Raw genomic sequence first — 18,163 nt, forward strand, 5'->3', positions numbered from 1 at the left:
CAGTCACGATTTCCCCCCCCCCCCCTACTACTGTCATCAGATATTGAAAATGTCTCCCTGGTGTGACGGGATACTTATTTCTCTTTAGGTGGCATTGATGCTGATGGTTTCTCTCTAATCGGCCAAGTTGTAAGTCGCATTGATCGGGAGGACATTTGGACCGTCGTTTCTCGCCAACCTCCATCATGAACTACCTTCGTCGACGACTGTCGGACAGCAATTTTATGTCCAACCTGCCAAATGGCTACATGACCGACCTCCAGCGCCCCGATCCCCCGCAGCAGAGCCCCGCAGTGTCGCCGGGGCCACCGGAGAGGCGCCAGTCCACCAGCCAGCCGCAGCCTAGTGGCGGCGGCGGCGGCGGAGGAGGAGGAGGAGGAGGAGGTGGTGGAGGAGGAGGAGGTGGTGGAGGCTCCGGATTCTTCTCATCCATATCCAATGCCGTCAAGCAGACCACCGCCGCTGCGGCTGCGACCTTATCCGAGGCGGCGGACCGGGCAGGGGTCTCCAGCAATGCCAAGATCCTCCTGGTGCTCGACGACCAGCAGACCGACTGGTAAGAGCGCTGCGCACCGGAGGAGCGCGGCCCCGCGTCTAGACTGGGGATGTGTGCCAGGTCGTGGGGCTGCTGCAGCAGCCAGCCAGCCAGCCAGCCAGCCGGCCGACCGGCCGGCCGGCCTCAAGTCACATCCAGAAGGTCATATGATTCATCACCGAGAGGTGCATCACGTGTGCGCGCCCGTGGGTTTCAGTCAGAAACACCTTGCAGACATGTCAGTGCGCTCAAGGGGCCATATGGCACAGGCGCAACAGAGCGAAGGGAACATGCAGGAGCCATTTTCGTTCGAGGAGCAGCGATTTGCTGTGTTGCAAATACATGCTTAAAACAGATGCCAAATGCAGTAGAGGTGTGTTTACGCTGACGCCAGCACGATGATGCAGGTACTTCGAACTGAAAACCGTGCAAGAAATGGTTATCAGGATAATGAAGCTCTTCAGCGGTGCGCAAACGCACCTTCACTCGAGCTGTGCACAAAAAGGTGTTAAAATGCTACGTGATTACCTCAAAACGACATCCAAAGGGATAAGCAACTATATATATGGCTATATCATGTAAAACTCTTGAACATGCTTTGAATGACTATAGAGGTGTGGAACCTACCAAATTGTGATTCAGATGCAATATAAACTGGTATAACAGGATGTAGCACGGTGGCTTTTATGTATCTGATGTATTATTGAGCAGGATTAAACTGGGTTATTCTCCTATTAGAGCTTGAATGCTGCAAGACAAAACAGTAACTGATACAGCGGTCGCTTTCAGCATGTTGCTTTGCATTTAGGGTGAAGGTCTTCAGAGGAAGGAAGGTCCATGGTGACTTGGACATCAAGGTGGAACAGGTATGTTTTATGGTAGTGATCGTTTGTTTTATTATGATTTAGTGTAGTAATACTGTAAATGCACAGTATTACAACCATACGAAGAGACCCCAAGGTAAACTTTGATCTTGAGATGTTTTGGGATTTATTTAAAAAATGTCTGTTTTGCTGACAGATAACATCAAACCAAAAAGAACATGCAGCGTGTGGCTTTTCTTTCTGTGTAGACAAAAAAAAACCAAAAAACAGTGCCTTGTGCATAACAGAATGAGGTAATTTGATTCATCATAGATCAATTCTAAATGGATTTCACTTACATTATATTGTGATTTTCTTTCTTCTTCGGCACTCTTAAAGCAGTTTACACTGTTAGTCACATTTCTCCCACAATCTTAAGAGAATAAATTGACTCCCTTTACTAACTGAACTACAGACAACTTATTTTACATTCTCAAAGCATCAGCAGTGTTCAAGTAAAGCCTGAGAGGGATTCATGTCTCCTGGTCACGTTTACTAGCCAGCTAGTCATATTCATTGTGAGTTTGCATTTGCATATTATAAAGTGAACACACTTAGATGTTTTTTGGAACTTGCTCTATACAGTCTGAACTTCCCACTTTGATTTTCTGCCACTGTCTTAGAAAGTTTGACAGGCATTGATAACATATAGATATTGTACCTTTCAGGCAGAATTTTCCGAAATCAACTTGGTTGCCAATGCCACTGGCTCCTATAATGTGAATATGGAAGCAATCAGAAATGGACATAAAGTCACTAAGTAAGTATTGTTCTTAAAGACCATTGTAATGCTTCTTAGGGTCTCCTTTTCTCCAAATAAGTTAAATGAATCCTGACTAATCAGTTTAGACTTCAATGCATTTTAAAATGTTTCTCATGTCCCTGGTGCCAGATCCTTTAAGCCGGACTTCGTGCTGATCAGACAGCACGCTTTCAGCATGGACAAGAACGGAGATCACCGCAACATAGTGATCGGACTGCAGTACGCCGGAGTGCCAAGCTCCAACTCTTTGCACTCGGTGTACAATTTCTGTGACAAACCATGGGTGGCAAGTACTATTTATCTTATGTGTTCATTTGGATTCGGGGCACTCGGTCACATCCCTTCAGCATCCTTAACGTCCACGTCTGTTCCAGTTCGCTCAGATGTCTCGACTCCACAAGCAGCTGGGCCCAGAGGAGTTTCCATTGATTGAGCAGGTTTACTATCCAAACCACAAGGAAATGGTGAGCTCTTTGGTTGCCTCTCTCCTCTTCTCTCCTCTTGCTCTTGTGTTCAAACTAAGCAATCCTGAAGGACTGCGTATACCGACAGATCATTTTAAACACAGGTCAAATAGTGATTAACCTTTATTCGATTGCCATTAATTGGTGGTAAACAGCAGCTCGCGCCACTCTTTTCTGTTGGCTGCCTCCTTATCCAATGTTTTGGATTATTTTCATACTTTTGTCCTGTGGTGTTGTTGGTGGTGGAAAAAGGACCCAAGAGGCCAAAATCTAGATTTTCGAAGATCAAGTGAAAATGGAAAAAAAAAAGGGACAAGACAACAACAAATAGGGGCGGAGATCAATAGACTAGAAACACAACTGATGATAAACCAAGAGACAGATAATGTGCAGTCGCAGGGATTGTGATGACAATGACAAGGTGCAGCTGAAAACAATCAAGGGGAGTGACGGTGAGGGAGCACAGAGGACGACGCCACGACAGAGCGACAAGACCGGAGAGAGAGAGGAGAGAGAGGACACATGAACAAAGACAGAGAAGACAAAACCAGACGTCAACTATAAATAGAAAATGAAACCAGAACCATAAAGGGACTAGAAACAACATAAACAACAAATTACTAAAGGAACCATGAGATACAGACAATTCAAGTAAACAATTAAAAAACTATGATAAATTGCATACATGTGCCAATACAATTAATTTTCAATTTGAATGCAAAGAAAAAGTGATGCCCTGGGGCTGGACGTGGGGGGAAATTGTCTGAGAAATGGGATATCAACATCAAATCATTCTGAATTATGGTAGGTGATCTGTCACAAAGCTAAAGCTGTTGAAAAACCAGATTAACAAATGGAATTCAGAAGAGTGCAGGACCTATGAAGTGACACAAAACCAGAGATATGTATATTATTAATAGAATTTTGTTCTTCACCTTCTCTTGGACTGTAACACTAAACAAACAGTTTGCTGATCAGTAACAAGCCCGTGATCATGTTTTTGTTCCAGATCACCTCTTCTCGATTCCCCGTCGTGGTAAAGATGGGACATGCCCATTCAGGAATGGGGAAGGTACAGTTTGCCGCTATCTCAATATGAACACCTCATTTCCGACATCGATAGGTGTCGCCCCTCTGGTGTTGCGACCAGAAGGACGACCAGGTTGTGGTTGTCTCAACGTGTTGAGCTGTGGCAGGAATAGAGAAGACGCACACGTTGAGCTGACGTTGTCGTCATACAGGAAGGCTTATTCTTTAACAAGACTCAGATAACCAACAAAATCACAACTGACCACCATCTTTGTTCACATTCTCCAGAGAAATGTACTGGATAACTCATTTCCTTCTCCTGACTCTCCTTTTTAATATTTAATACAAAACAATGAACACATTTTTACTCAGAAACATCATTTTGAACAATATGAAATATATTTAAATCACAAAACCTATTTTACTTGTTGTCTAATATATACAATATTTACCTACATTTTGACGATACTGATCTGGTATCTACCATGAAGATGTTTTAAACTTCAAAATCCATCAGAATTATCATAGTGCAAGAATATTATTCATGAAGTGCAACTTGTGTTCAGTTTAAAATATGTATCTCAGTTACTTCCCACACACACTGCTCTACATTTTGAAACTCAGCAGTACCAATTTCTTGTCGATCGACCACACTTCTAAAAAAACAACGTTTGCAACTCCCGTCTCATTTTAAATGACAATTTATTTACCCGTGGCAAGAAAAGAGAAGATGCAGAAAGTGAGCTAAAGTTGTAGTCAAACAGGAAGGTTTATTCTTCCTCTGGGCGTAAATCTACTCCATATCAATAGCACGATGCGCCCCCTAGCGGCAGAATGTAGGAGCGTGATGCGTTCGCGGGGAGTTAATAAATATTTGGATGACAAGTAAAACTCAATAAAACTTAATGACAAAGACAATTAAACTGGGGTGTCTACTTTTTGCTATAACCCTCTACAGAGGCGCTACCATATGAATATTTTGACTCTTGCTGTTCCAGGTGAAGGTGGACAATCAGTATGATTTTCAAGACATTGCCAGCGTTGTAGCACTGACCAAGACTTATGCCACATCTGAGCCCTTCATTGATGCAAAGTACGACGTTCGCATCCAGAAGATTGGTACCAATTACAAGGCTTACATGTGAGTGAAATTAGCATGTCTGACGTCCGCCCTTGATAGCATGTGACGTCCCCAAATATATTTCCATAATCTTCAACCACATACATGAGGAGTTTTATTCAAATTAACAGGAGAACGTCCATTTCTGGGAACTGGAAAACTAACACTGGCTCATCTATGCTTGAGCAGGTGGCCATGTCGGACAAGTAAGACCTTAAAAATTGCAAATTCAGTGAAAGTGTAAATCACATCAGATCACACTGCAGCATAATATCTCTGTTTAACACGTCAGGTACAGAATGTGGGTGGATTCCTGTGCAGACATTTTTGGAGGATTGGATATTTGTGCTGTGGAGGCTCTGCACGGTAAAGATGGCAAAGACTACATTATAGAGGTACTCGAAAACAACTTCATGACATCAATATTATCGGTGATCACAAAGGGATTATGCCATATCCGTAATATTTTGCCGTTTTAGGTTGATGACTGTTCTATGCCACTGATCGGAGACCAGCAGGACGAGGATCGCGTCCAGATTGCAGATCTCGTGATTTCCAAGATGAGCCAGTCTGTTCCACGCACTCCAAGCCCTTCTGCAGTCCGCGCCTCAGCAGGGCAGCCGGCCCAGGTGCACAAATCAGAATCACGTTCGCTGTTAAAGCTGACCTTTACATACCAAAACCATAAATTGTGAAATGATTGTAGAATTTGTCCTTTGAAGGAAATAACTCAAACAATAATTGGTTGCAGGGAAGTATTGCAGACATACACTGAGGGTACACAAACACCAGGGGACATACCATAAATGTCAGAAACAGTTGATAAATGCAGGACTTCATCATGAAACAAGGTTGTTGATAAATGTCTAAAATGACACAAATGTGTTTTGCATATTCACTTTATGAAATTCTGAACCTGTATGTCTGTAATAATTACTCTTCTTCTCAGAAACACAGATTTTTTTTTTAACATTCAAATGCATTAGGTGAGCTGATGCACACCTCTGAAGTATTCCATGTGCAGTTTCAGCTTGGACACGCCAAACACAGACTCCTGTGACATTGCAGACTATTTCAGTGAAAAACAATCTCATTAGCGACACATCAGATAACAATGAAGTGGAACTGAGCTACATGGGCCAGAAGGATTCACACACCCACACTGAGCATCATTAACACTTCCACACACTTTTGGAAAGCCTTGATGCACATTTCCCACCACTGAAAACGAGTGTTCATAGTTGGAATATCATTTAGTTAGATTTAGTCTCCCTGGATCATCTTGTCGCAGAACATTTTGATAAGAAAAACTTTCCAAAAGATCAAAAAGCCTTTTCACCAGAAATGTTTGACTTTTTTCCTTGTGACCGACCTTTGTTCTGCAGAAAGCAGTTTCTCCTCAGCCTGTCTCGCAGCCCAAAGTACCACAATCTCAACAGCGTCCCTCACCGCAGGGTAAGAAATAACTTTTATTTTTTTCCAAAAGAAAGTAAATGTCAGAGTTAATTGATCATTGTTCTTCAGGCGGCCCTCAGCAAAGTCCCCCATCTCAGCAACGCCCGCAGCCACAAGGCCAGCCCCCAGCACAGGCCCCGCAGTCTGCTGCCAGCCCCGCTGCTGGAGACTCTGGTACCCAGGCTAAAGCCAACCAAGGACCTGCAGCCCAACCACGGGCACCGGGTCAAGGTGCTCCTCCGGGCCAGAGACCTGCTTCTGGTCAGGGCTCTCCTCAGCGGAGCCAGGGGGGCTCCCCTCAGGCTCAGAGGCAACAATCTGTAACACAACAACAGAAGCCTGCTGCTCCTGGCCAGAAACCTCCACAGCAGAGGCCTGCGCATCCACCGAGGCAGCAGTCCCAGGGAGGGTCGCAGCAGCAGAGGGCCCCCGGCCAGCAGCCGGGTCGTCCCGGGCCGCCGACCACCCAACAGCCCCGACCTGCTGCTTCGGGTCAGGGGGGCCCCGGAGGGAGACCCCCTCTCCAGCAAAAGCCTCAGCCGCCACAGAAGCCAAGTCAGGACAACCCAGCGATGAGCAGCTCTCCACAACTAAAGTAAGTCGCCGCAGATGACAAGTGACTGAGGATCATTTTCATCTATTTTCTTCATAAAATGAAGCTCATTGCTCAATGTGTACAGAAGTTGGAAATGACCTCATTGGTAATTGTTTTAATGCGTCTGTTTTTGACATCACAAGTTGTTTATGAACATAAAAACTCGGTGACCGGTCGTTGATTACAATAATGATCTCGGCAGGATCACTAAAAATGTTCAGCCAGAAACTGATCAGACTGATCTGAACAGTGTCTAACAGAGCGACAAAGCATTTTCAACCTGGATTAGATCTCGACTGATGATCAGATATTTGCAACTTTCAATCTTATCTTTACATAAAGGCACTTCCGATCTCATTTATGAGTATTATAAGGAAAAGCGAGTTTCAATTTTCTTCAGTCTGGATTTAAATTAAGCTGTTACCATGCAAAGGCGAGCTTTACTTTCTTAAGATAACAGAACAATTAAACTGTGATTTCAAGATCATTAAAAAATGCCATCAGCCATTCTCATTTTCTGTACACATGAACAATAAAATAAATCCCCTCCTACTCTTTGCCTGCACTGGGAAATGCATGCCATGGAGGAAATGCCTTCATTGACGAATTATTTCCTTTTGAATGAGCATGACTTGTTAATTACTACATTTGATCAGTCTTTCCACAGCAGATTCACAAGACATAACATGTCCGATTGTCTGGAGAGATTGTGATTCATTAAAACAACAAGTAGAAGCAGAAATTAATGTGTCACAGATGTTACATGTTGTAAGAAATAGTTTATGAAATATTCTATTTAAACTCTCAGCACAGATAAGGAAAATTGGAGCAACTTGAGATATTTTTCTGGATTAGCTTTTTAATCATTTATACTGTTAACTTAACTGTTGATAAAAGTGTGCAACTAAATCAAAGTAATTTTAGCCACTTTTGTATATAAATTTCCAACTGATGAAGGGGTACATTTGTGTTGAAGTTATCGTGTCCAGGATGTACCTGCCTGAAGCCATATTCATCTGATTTAACCTTTTAACCCATGCATTGGATAAAATAGTTTATAATCCCAATAATTGCTGACTGATCATGTGGCTCCTTTTGATTGAGAAGTTGAGCCATGTTTTCTGCGAGTTGAACACTTTGTTAAAGTAATGACAAAAATGCACTGTTGCTTTTACTTCAGCACCTTTTCAAGCTGACGGCTTATTAGAAAAAGATGACTGGATACTTTCCACCGGTGCAGATCGTGAGCTGCATGTTTGGCTTGACACGAGTCTTGCGCCTTCTGTGCATCCAGACTCAACTCTCGGTCGCATTTGACCCTCCAGTCACTAGCTGGATGCTCCAACCGTTCGAGTCTAACCTCTCGGCCACCACTGACCCCATTATATTGATAATCTCACATAATCCAGTTGCTGTATTTCATTATACAGACCTGAAGGTTATATATCATGAATCCCAGAGAAAAACATGCATCATGTGGCAAACATGTCATTCACTATTCATATCATATCAAAGCTTGCTTGAAATGATAAGGTAATAATGAATGACCTTGCAGGAACAATGTACTTTCTTTTCATCTTTTACTGAGCTCTCTCTCTCAGGTCTCTTCCTCTCTCCGTCTTGCCATGCTCCAGTCTTTTCATTCCATGGGTTTGCTGCATGACTTTTAATAGCCTCTTCCTCTCCTCTATTGCCATTTTCCTCTCTTTATAGCAAATCCCAGTCTCTTACCAATACCTTCAACATTCCAGAAACCCCAGCCCCGCGAGCCAGCCTTAGCCAGGACGAGGTGAAGGCTGAAACCATACGCAATCTACGCAAATCTTTTGCCAGTCTCTTCTCAGAATGAGACGGCGTACGCCCCCCCTTCCCTCCTACCACCGACTGAATACTGGACAGGCAATCGAGAAGAGACAGACCACTCCCTTCACACCCAACAAGGACCAAGAGGACGCCATCGCCAATTCATGTTCAGGAGCTGATATGGAACAAAATGTCCACTATTTACACTCACTGCCTACAGAGCTTAAATCTTTAAAAAGAAACACAAAGTAGAATCCAGTGAGGCACTGAAGTCTGAAACATTCCTTGCCTTGTCTGAAGCTCATTTACTCAACATGTGCGCGCACCACATGAAAGCTTGCGTATATGCATGAACACACATACACAAAAATAGGAAACGAGACAACCCAATACTGCTCTCAGTTGTTTGTTGGTGCCGTAAAGTCATTGTGGTCCGATGTTCAAAAGCAATTACGGAACTGTACGAAAGTCATTCTCAGAGGGAGGATCATTGGATCTTTAGTTTCACTTAAAACGATGCCCCAGTTATCTGAAAATAATGCATAGCATTGTGGAATCCCATCTGGTTGCTATGGTTGGATAAAGGGCAGGTTAGTCAACTGTTATTACAGCTACATAATGGGGAAAAGCAACAATTTGATCAGGAACGGCTTTTGGGCAGCAGCAGCTCAAATGGTTAAAACTGCGCCTATAAACCATAGCATTGTTTCACCTGTTTGGGCTCTTTCTCGAATATCCCGTTCATAAATGTAGCTTTTTCTCAACCAGAAATATGAGGTAGAAACAATTCAAAGATCTGATTCTAAAAAGCACACTGCTCCTCCTCTTCTGCTGCCCTCCCTTCAAATTGTTTTTGTACAGTACCGAACTCATTACTGCTGCACACATACAGTGTCCGGTGTTAGCAGAATCTAGAAACGTTTGAGCTCCCGACCACCCTTGGTGATGTCTTAGCTGCATGTCAACAGGAGGCAATGGTTGCATTCTCCAACCTTTGACTTTGGTGCTTGTAAGTGTGTCGTCACATGTAGTTGAATTAGTTAGTAAATTAGCTTCGTAGGTGTCGTGAGTGTGTTGTTGCTCCCTGTTTTTCTTCACTTTCTTCATTTATTTTCTTCCTGTCGCACAAAAGCAAGAGCCCCAAAGCTCCCCACTTTAAAAAGCATGCCTAACACGGGCAAGACGGTCAAATCAAATGGAGTTGTCTCAGGGATGTCCAGTTGATTGTGACTCTCGTGTGTGTGTGTGTGTGTGTGTGTGTGGGTGAGGGTCTTCCATTGCAGTCTCGATGTGTTCGTTTACTAGTGATGAAGGGAAAAAAAAGAAGAAAAAAAGCATGCAGTTCAATGAGGCGGAATGTTTTATTGTTTCCAATGCACACAGACTTTTACTGCAAAATTATACTTGAATACAAAAGTCACGGACTGATGTACAAAGTCTACATTTTCAGGTTTTATTCATCTGCCAGTTAGACGACGCAGCAGCAGCGCGCAGGTCCCACTGAGGGGTGCTGCTGTGTCTGTGGCAGGTGTGGTACAGTGGGACAGGGCATCGACAGGGTTGGCAGCTGTGCAGGCTGAGCAAGGGGGAAGGGACATACTTCATACTTTTATTTCATTGTCCCTTTAGGTTCAAAACACGGTGACGAGACAAGCTTTTGAATTGTAAACCAGCTCATGTTTTAATGGATGTATACTACGTTCTCCGGTGTGTCGGGTTGATGGTCAGTGCAGTGGGATTTTGCACTTTATCGTACAGAACAACAGAGCCTTTGCTTCCATATATGCTTCTCGGTTTTCAACGGGTTCGTGGCCTGGAGGTTGCAGGCCATACTCAAAAGCATACTAAGCCAAGGAATGTGATAACATGGGTTCATCTGTACAATACAGCACGGTGAATACCGTCAAGGTGAAGGGAGGTCAGCTGTGGGCCGCTCCACTGCAGTAGATTCAGCCCTCACCGGCACCAGTCTTTTGCACTGACAATACCCTTTCTTGATCACTCCGCTAAATATCTAAGCTGTTACTGAACAACAATCCCAGGCACTTAAAACGTCTTCCAGAAGGAATGCATTAGATCTGAATGTCTATGTAGTACGGCAATATTGAGGTTTTCTTTTCTTTCTTTTTTTTTGTCCAGAGATGACCCAATAACCAAGATTATAAAGAAGTCCCAGTTTCCCTGCAGATTCTCCATGCTGCCTGTGTTTTTCGATCTATTTGCATAGCCACAGTGACCCCTTGTGCTCAGTGGTGCATAAATGTGTGAATGTCGTTCTGTAACTGGTCAAACCAAATAGATGTGCTGTGCAGAGCCGAGTGATGCAGATTGTCATGTTCCTCCCCTTGCTGCTATTTGTGCTTGTTGATATTACACGTGTCTCTGAGTTTTCTATTTTCGTTTCTTGTGTAATTAGTTTTGTACATGCATAATTGTCCTTGTATGAGGCACGACTATCTGGGGCTTGTAAGTTTATGCATTAGTTATTCAGGGCTTCATTTTTAAATCTTACAGTATCTCAGTGTCTTTATATAATTGCCAGATTCACCACAGCACAACTACTGTCAAGAGAATCAGAAAGAACAGTTACTGTTACACTGAGTGTGTAATTTATGAAAATGAGCCATTTACAATTAGCATGGATGAATAACTCTGAAAAAACGTTCTTCTGTCACTCAGAGGCTGCTCGGCCATGATGAGACATAACATTTGACCCGGCACCTCCAGAGTCTGACAGAAGGAGCTGTGGCGTCCATGCAGAGTGTTTTTTTTAAAAAAATATTTTCAGATGATTTTCTTTATGAAAGTTTACATTATTTATTGTGGATGTATTTGACTGTGAATGTACATCTTTTGTTATCTTCCTCTATTTTTTGTTTTATCGATGCACTGTATAATCATTGTGAAAAGATCAAATCCTTAATAATTTGAGTGAAAGTGATTGTCGGTCAATGCCTGCCAGATTTGAAAACGTACATCTTAAATGTGAGTGCAAAAATCAAAAAGAGGAGATTTTTATTGATCCAAAATAAGAAAGTGCATAATGTAAGTCACAGTGGATTATTGAAATAAGCATAAAAATAGATGTTATATGCAATGTAGCTATATTATGTGAAAGATGAGTATGTTAATGAAACATGCACATGTCCAATAAAGTCTATGATCAACACTGGCTGCTTTGTTTCGAGTTATTGGCTAAATACAGTAACACTAACCGAGGAGTATCCACGGTTTCAATTTTGCATTCATGTCCATCCAGAGTGGAGGAGAATATTTTACATTTTCTCATTTAATTGAACGGCCCAGAGTAGAGGTCATTATGAGTGACTTTTTCACACTTTGAAACAAAAGCTTTGCAAAAAGCTCAAATTGTGGTTCTAATTCTCATATTTATGTAAAATTTTGTATATGGGAATATGTTAGTTCTTTCCACAAATGGTTTTTATTGAATTTCAATTATACACATATACAAACATTTGTAAACAACCCCACCCTCCCCACCCCGCAAACAACATCCTTGGACAAATGAAATTGACAAATACATTTAAAAAATAAGAAACAGTGTAAAAAAAAACAAACAAAAAAAAAAAAGTACATGAGTGTTCAACCTCAGAATAGAGAATGCCGGCCCAACACATTACATGTAGACATTCATACAAATCCTAAAAGGAGAAGCATAGATGTCAAATGGACAGAATTACTACTTAGGCATCGGGAAGTAACTTTAGCTTATCAAAGTGAGAGATAAAGGGACTCCACCTAGTGACAAAATCGTTTAAGGAACCTCTCAGAGTGTATTTAATCTTTTCAAGTTTGATAAAGAACATAACATCCCTCAGCCAAGAAGATGAGAGGGGAGGCTTGGGAGATTTCCATTCAAAAAGTATTCTTCTCCGAGCTAAGAGAGATGAGAATGCAATAACATCTGCTTGCGGTCTTGAGTAGGCAGAATGCACCAAGGGGATCCCAAAAGTGGCTATCGAATGACATGGCAAGAGGTTAAGCTGCAGGACGTCGGACAGTGTTTTGAATATAAAACTCCAAAAATTATTCAATTTTGGACAGAAAAAAAACATATGACCGTGGTCAGCAGGGGCACAGCCACAGCGATCACACCTATCGTTTACGTCAGGGTATATTTCTGACAATTTAGCTTTAGAAAAGTGGGTCCTATGGAAGACCTTAAACTGTATGAGCCCGAGGCGAGCACAAGGAATATGTTAGTTCTTGATTGTGTGACACATCTGCCAATCACCAGTGATCTCAATCACTGTCTTATTTCCTTTGTTTGCACTTACGAAATATGACTTTTCCTTTGACCAAAGAGAAAATAATTTCAGATTGATAATATTTTTTGTGCAAAGTTACTGACCCATCTCGTAAGCCCACACAATCACAGAATTATGACATAACTCAAATAACTGTCTTTTCAGACTAAAGTGGGCTGACACATGTCGAAATAGCAATCACACTGATGCTGCAACTTAAAGACGATTCAACTTTCCAGTGCAGGATCTCTCAGTGAAACTCAATACCATCACAGTCGCTCTTATGGAGAACAGATAGATGTATGCTTTACAGATTCTTTACTCATAATGTTAAAAATCTGAAGTAAGATAGTTAAATGTGGATCTGTTTGGCTTATATCTTTGAATATGGCTATAGATCAATAATCGTACCCATGTCTCTTAGGGCTCTGATAGATTAGCTGTTGTAGAACGACCCAGTATATTGAACAGCAGACTTTCTAATGTGACCACAAGGTGGTGTGGGCCTGCAGTCAGACTACCACAGGCTGCTCGACTCCGTTGAAGGAAGAGCTATTTATTCCACTACTTTAGGCTGCATTGTGTCAGTTTGACTTAGAACACATGCGATCTGAAGCATTTTATAAAAACTGAAGCTATTTGTCAGGATGAGAACAGCATTTCTTTCAGACAAGCAATGCATCGCGATTATATGTGTACAAATAGAACTATATATATATTTATATAAAACAACAACTGCCCACCAAACACCATTCATCACACTGCCGTCCATCTTTTCTTCACAGACTCAAGCCCGAATGCAAGTATTATGTTCCCATGGAATTTCTTTAGTGGTTCACGTCTGAATGCAGCAGCTGCAGCTGACAGAGGCGACTAGTATTATTCTCCCTCACTCAGCAGAATGATGTGTTTCATAGCTTTGTGCAAATCAATAGCTTCTATCTAAAGCTGAAACAAACACATCACATTTGGGTTGTTATTTTTGCTCCCACCCCCATCCGAGTTTAAAAAAAACAAAAACCCCAAACATTTTTCTTGGGCTGACAGATTTTGCTCATTGAGCAAGAAGGTTCAATTTTAATCACAGATCAATTTTATCTTCCCTTGAAAATTTCAGTTGCAGACTAAAGTGTCTGGAGAGCAGAATCTAATTTGCAGGCAGGATGTTATATAGCCAGTCGCTCATGAAAGGTCAGTGTGATTTTTAATGCTCTGTCTGCGGGCTTGCGTTTCTTTTCCCACTGCCCAGCAGGCCGTGCTGTTCTAACCTGACAAATCTTCATTTGGTGAGCAGGTAAATTGCTCATCTGGTCAGAAAAGACTTCAGAATCACTGTCACTAAAAGAACCAATAACTTTTGTGTCTTGACGGAGGACAATGAGCCATAATTGGATCGAGTCTATCATTGCCTGCCATATCTGTTCCCAAGAACATGAGAGAAATGGTGACTCCCTCCGAACGCAGTCTTCAGCTGGAGCTTAATCATCCTGATGAAACTTTTATGACTTTGCTGCTCACAAATAAAGGTTTCAAGTACAGACAGGGGAGAAGAGCAAAGTGGGTTGGGAACTCACGACTTCATCCAGGATATTTCTAGAGCTGACCCATTTAAACAGCTCGGAGAAGCTGCAAGCACAGGTGCATCTGGATGCTTACAACCAGAATGCGTAATTACACACATTAAGGTGCCATTAATTCACATATTAAAGCAAGTGTCAAAACTGATTTGCAGACACAGTTTGATGGGTTGCAGTGCAGGGCATGCTTGATCTGAATGGGAGCAATTTAAAGACATCGGGGTCAAGACATATTTACATTTATTTTCAGGTCAAGGTTGTCATTTAAAATACAGAAGAAATCACACAAACATTCTCAACGATTTGAGAAATTCTGATGTTAGCCTTTGTTTTATTGAGTGTTGCAAGAAAGTCTGAATGGGAAACAGTGGCTGTTACGGCTATTATACATGGCCTACAGCCTCAAACAATTAGTGCAACCCCGTACTGCTTTGCATTGTGCTGCTGTGCGATTCAGGGTGAATAATATCCATATTTAGAAAGCCCTCATTGATTCTTCCCAGCTGAGGCACAAAAGATTTCTTGTCTGTCCAGTCTTGAATAGCAGGACATTAATGACAGCCCTGCTTTATAAAACCTCCCGCTGACCTTAATCAGTGTTTGACAAACTCACAAAACTCTGAGCTGGTCTGCATTCGCGTGAAATGGAATATATCTGCTCTCTGTTTCTACGCTGTTGCATAACATTATCATGGTGACCACAAATAATTCACATTATCAGGAGCTTTCGGAAGGAAGCGGCACCCACTGAGAGGCCGGTGTACTCGTTCCAAATGTGGTTCCCCTTTAATAAACTTGCACACATGACTGAGTGATTCCTCAGCCAAAATGGCAGATGATGAAGGATGAGAGAGTAGTGTGCAATAAAGATTTAATTAAGTCTCACCATGGGATGTCTTACTGTGACTCCAGAGACCACGACAGAGGAGTTTGTGTTTGCCCAGTGCAGCTGTGAATAATACCTACACTATTCTTAATTTGACCCACATGAGGAGGGTCTAAGAATATGTTCGCACATGACCGCAGGTCTCTCTTCCCATCTTTATTTCCACCGTGAGGGTGCCAGAGGGGCCTCTCCTTATGTTGAACCTTATGTTAACTTTAAGACCGTCAATCTGAGCTGGGGATAATCTGGAGCAAAAAGACACACTGTATGAGTAAATGTACAGTCAATACGAGGATGCTCGGCCAAATCCCTCCTACGGTGCATTCGCAGATTGCTGAGGAGTTTACGAGCGATTTCCAAACCTCCCCTCATTTTATCTTCATGACGTAAATTTTTATGGCCTCAGTGGAAGACTCCCATCAGCATTTTACTTCATTCGCTTTGAAATCTGTTCAGTCGCTTTTGCTCCTACTCGGTGTAGGTTGCCATGGATACCGCTCCCAAATGGTTTGGCTTGTTCATGAATTTGTTTCTAAGTGTTACTTGAAGTCCACTGGAAGGTTGTTTTTTTTTGTGTGCAGCCAAGGTAAACATAATTACATCATTAAGAGCTGGGAAAATCACAATAAAGCCAATCCTATCAACAAAATGTCTTTAATATTCTACCTGCATGACGCATATTCGACAAATCAAACCTTTATCAGGCAGTGAATCACTTCTTTAAACAGCTTCAATAGTTGCAACATGCAGCATCAGTGACCTGGGGGACAGCATCCAACACTGCCTCCAGTAATTCTACCTCACTTTGGAAAAACCTACAGTTCCACTGCAAATAATATGATGTGGATTTTGCATGTTCCCACTGGGCCAACAAGGCAACCAACTGCTGCTCGTCTGAAATCCTCATGAAAGCACTTTGTGGCCCGTTGAAACTGTAAATGATGTCTGGGGCAGGAACGTTTCACAGAGAGGATTGAGTGGTTTAATTTGTGGAGGAATTAAGCAGGGTTTCTTTGGAATTAAGGGAAGACTGTGTGCCTGTCCCACTGAGCCTCCAGAGTCACCACTGCTGCACTTCACTCCCCTCTGAATGAGAATCCACTGAATCACAGTGTCTACACACGGATGTGGGTGGATCTGCAGGAGCCAATTACATTCAGCCGTATGTCTATACAAGAGGTCTAATTCTGGTTGTGTAAAATATTCATCACCGCAGGGGTCATGAGGAACATCTCGAGGTTCACCCGGGGGGTTTCTTGTGACATCAAGAAAGAAGCTGAATTCGCTCGCCTTACTTTCCCCAACTAATGTGCTTTTCGTGTTTTCTTCACTTCACGACAAAATAGATTTGGATTATGCGCCACTGCCTATTTTGGTCTGAACTCTGCGAGCAAACGGGGCTCGACTGTACCGTGTGCACATCCTGTGCAATTCCCTCCGACGGGGGCAGAAATCAGAAAGAAAGTTTGCAGGGAGTCACTGAATCTTACATAGAGTTAATTGGAGACAGCTGGAGAGCTGAAGGTTGTTTACTGAGCTGCATGAGAGCTTGTTTCAGCAGCGGAGACAGAGTGAAGCACTGTGCTGCTTTAATGTCGTTACTTTGTGGTGGTATGAGCCTGATTGATCCCCATCAGAGGGACGTCTAATCAACAGAGAGCCATTGATTTCCTCTCCACGGAGTCTAGGAGGTGCCTGAGACACCTGCTAGCGGCCAGCTGACAGACACTTATGCCTGCAAACCAACAGCTGACACAAACTGATGCCAGTTCACTGTGTTGGGGAGAGTGAGTCACACATGCTCAGATAGATCCCATCTCTCAAGGATGCTGGATGCTACAATGTGAGATCCACTGTATCGTGAATCACGTCTCATGCACGCGGTATGTCGCAGATGGAGTCTCGGTGAGCTGCGGTGTTTCGCAAGTAGCGCGCGAGGAGAGGAAAAGCGAAGATAGCAATGAGCGGGGGAGAGAAGAAAAAGAAAAGCCTCTCACATACGCTGCTCAGGGAGTGGAAAGCTGTCCTCCCTGTAACGAAATGAGGTCTGTCAAAGCGAAGTAATCATTACGATCTTCAGCCTGACCCTCTGCACAGTTTGTCTGCTGATTTCTATCTGCCATGAGAGTGCTTCAGTAAGCAGTTCTTGGGCGGCAGTCACATGCTCTGGGCCGAGGCTCACCGCCAACTGTCCCCATCATCTATTCAGACAATGCACAGGGACGTGGCGAGGTGAGACGGAGGCAGATGTGATAACACAGCTCATGAAGTCAGACAGTGCAAAAGGATGTGGTAAGGATGGACTTCAGGCCAAGATGACAAAAAGCAAGCCAAGGAAAGTTGCAACGTTTGATTATAAACCACATGAGGTTGAGTGAGAGGAAACATTTTAGTTGTCCTGGAAACATGTTGCGTTCATGAGGTATGAGACTATATTTTAGGTGCAGTTTATTCACATGAGAAGTTAATTAGAAGAGCACATGGGTCAAGACAGCCTCCACTGCAGTTAAATGAATGATTTTGTCAATGGATACCAAACATTTGCAGAGTAAGGCTTCTGAAGGGTAATAATTTCATGCTCCTCTGTGACAGACAGTAAATAAAGCCACCATGATGAAGGATGTGGTGAACTATAGAGGTTATGTGTGATAACAAACCACTGACAATGGTTAATAATAACCCCCCCCCCCTTCTTGCATTAATAACGTGATATAAACTCCTTGAGTATGATTATATAGAATTCACAAGCCCTGCAACAGGTTAATTAATGTATGAGTCAACAACATAGATGTTGCTTTGTGCTTG

General features: G+C 42.7%; 1 protein-coding gene across 1 annotated transcript; it reads left to right on the forward strand.

Annotated features, from left to right (window-relative positions):
• Positions 1 to 185: 185 nt before the first annotated feature.
• syn1 (synapsin I) lies at positions 186 to 8,673 on the forward strand (the record flags this gene model as incomplete). Its single annotated transcript, XM_080498962.1, has 13 exons — positions 186 to 556; positions 1,344 to 1,401; positions 2,067 to 2,158; positions 2,291 to 2,447; positions 2,536 to 2,625; positions 3,635 to 3,697; positions 4,653 to 4,795; positions 4,906 to 4,980; positions 5,067 to 5,169; positions 5,254 to 5,403; positions 6,160 to 6,229; positions 6,299 to 6,824; positions 8,538 to 8,673. The coding sequence occupies 13 exons, from the start codon at positions 186 to 188 to the stop codon at positions 8,671 to 8,673; spliced, it is 2,034 nt and encodes a 677-aa protein (XP_080355088.1).
• Between the last annotated feature and the right edge of the window lie 9,490 nt (positions 8,674 to 18,163).

This window comes from Blennius ocellaris, assembly GCF_963422515.1.
Source record: "Blennius ocellaris genome assembly, chromosome: 7".
Classification (NCBI taxonomy): Eukaryota; Metazoa; Chordata; class Actinopteri; order Blenniiformes; family Blenniidae; genus Blennius; species Blennius ocellaris.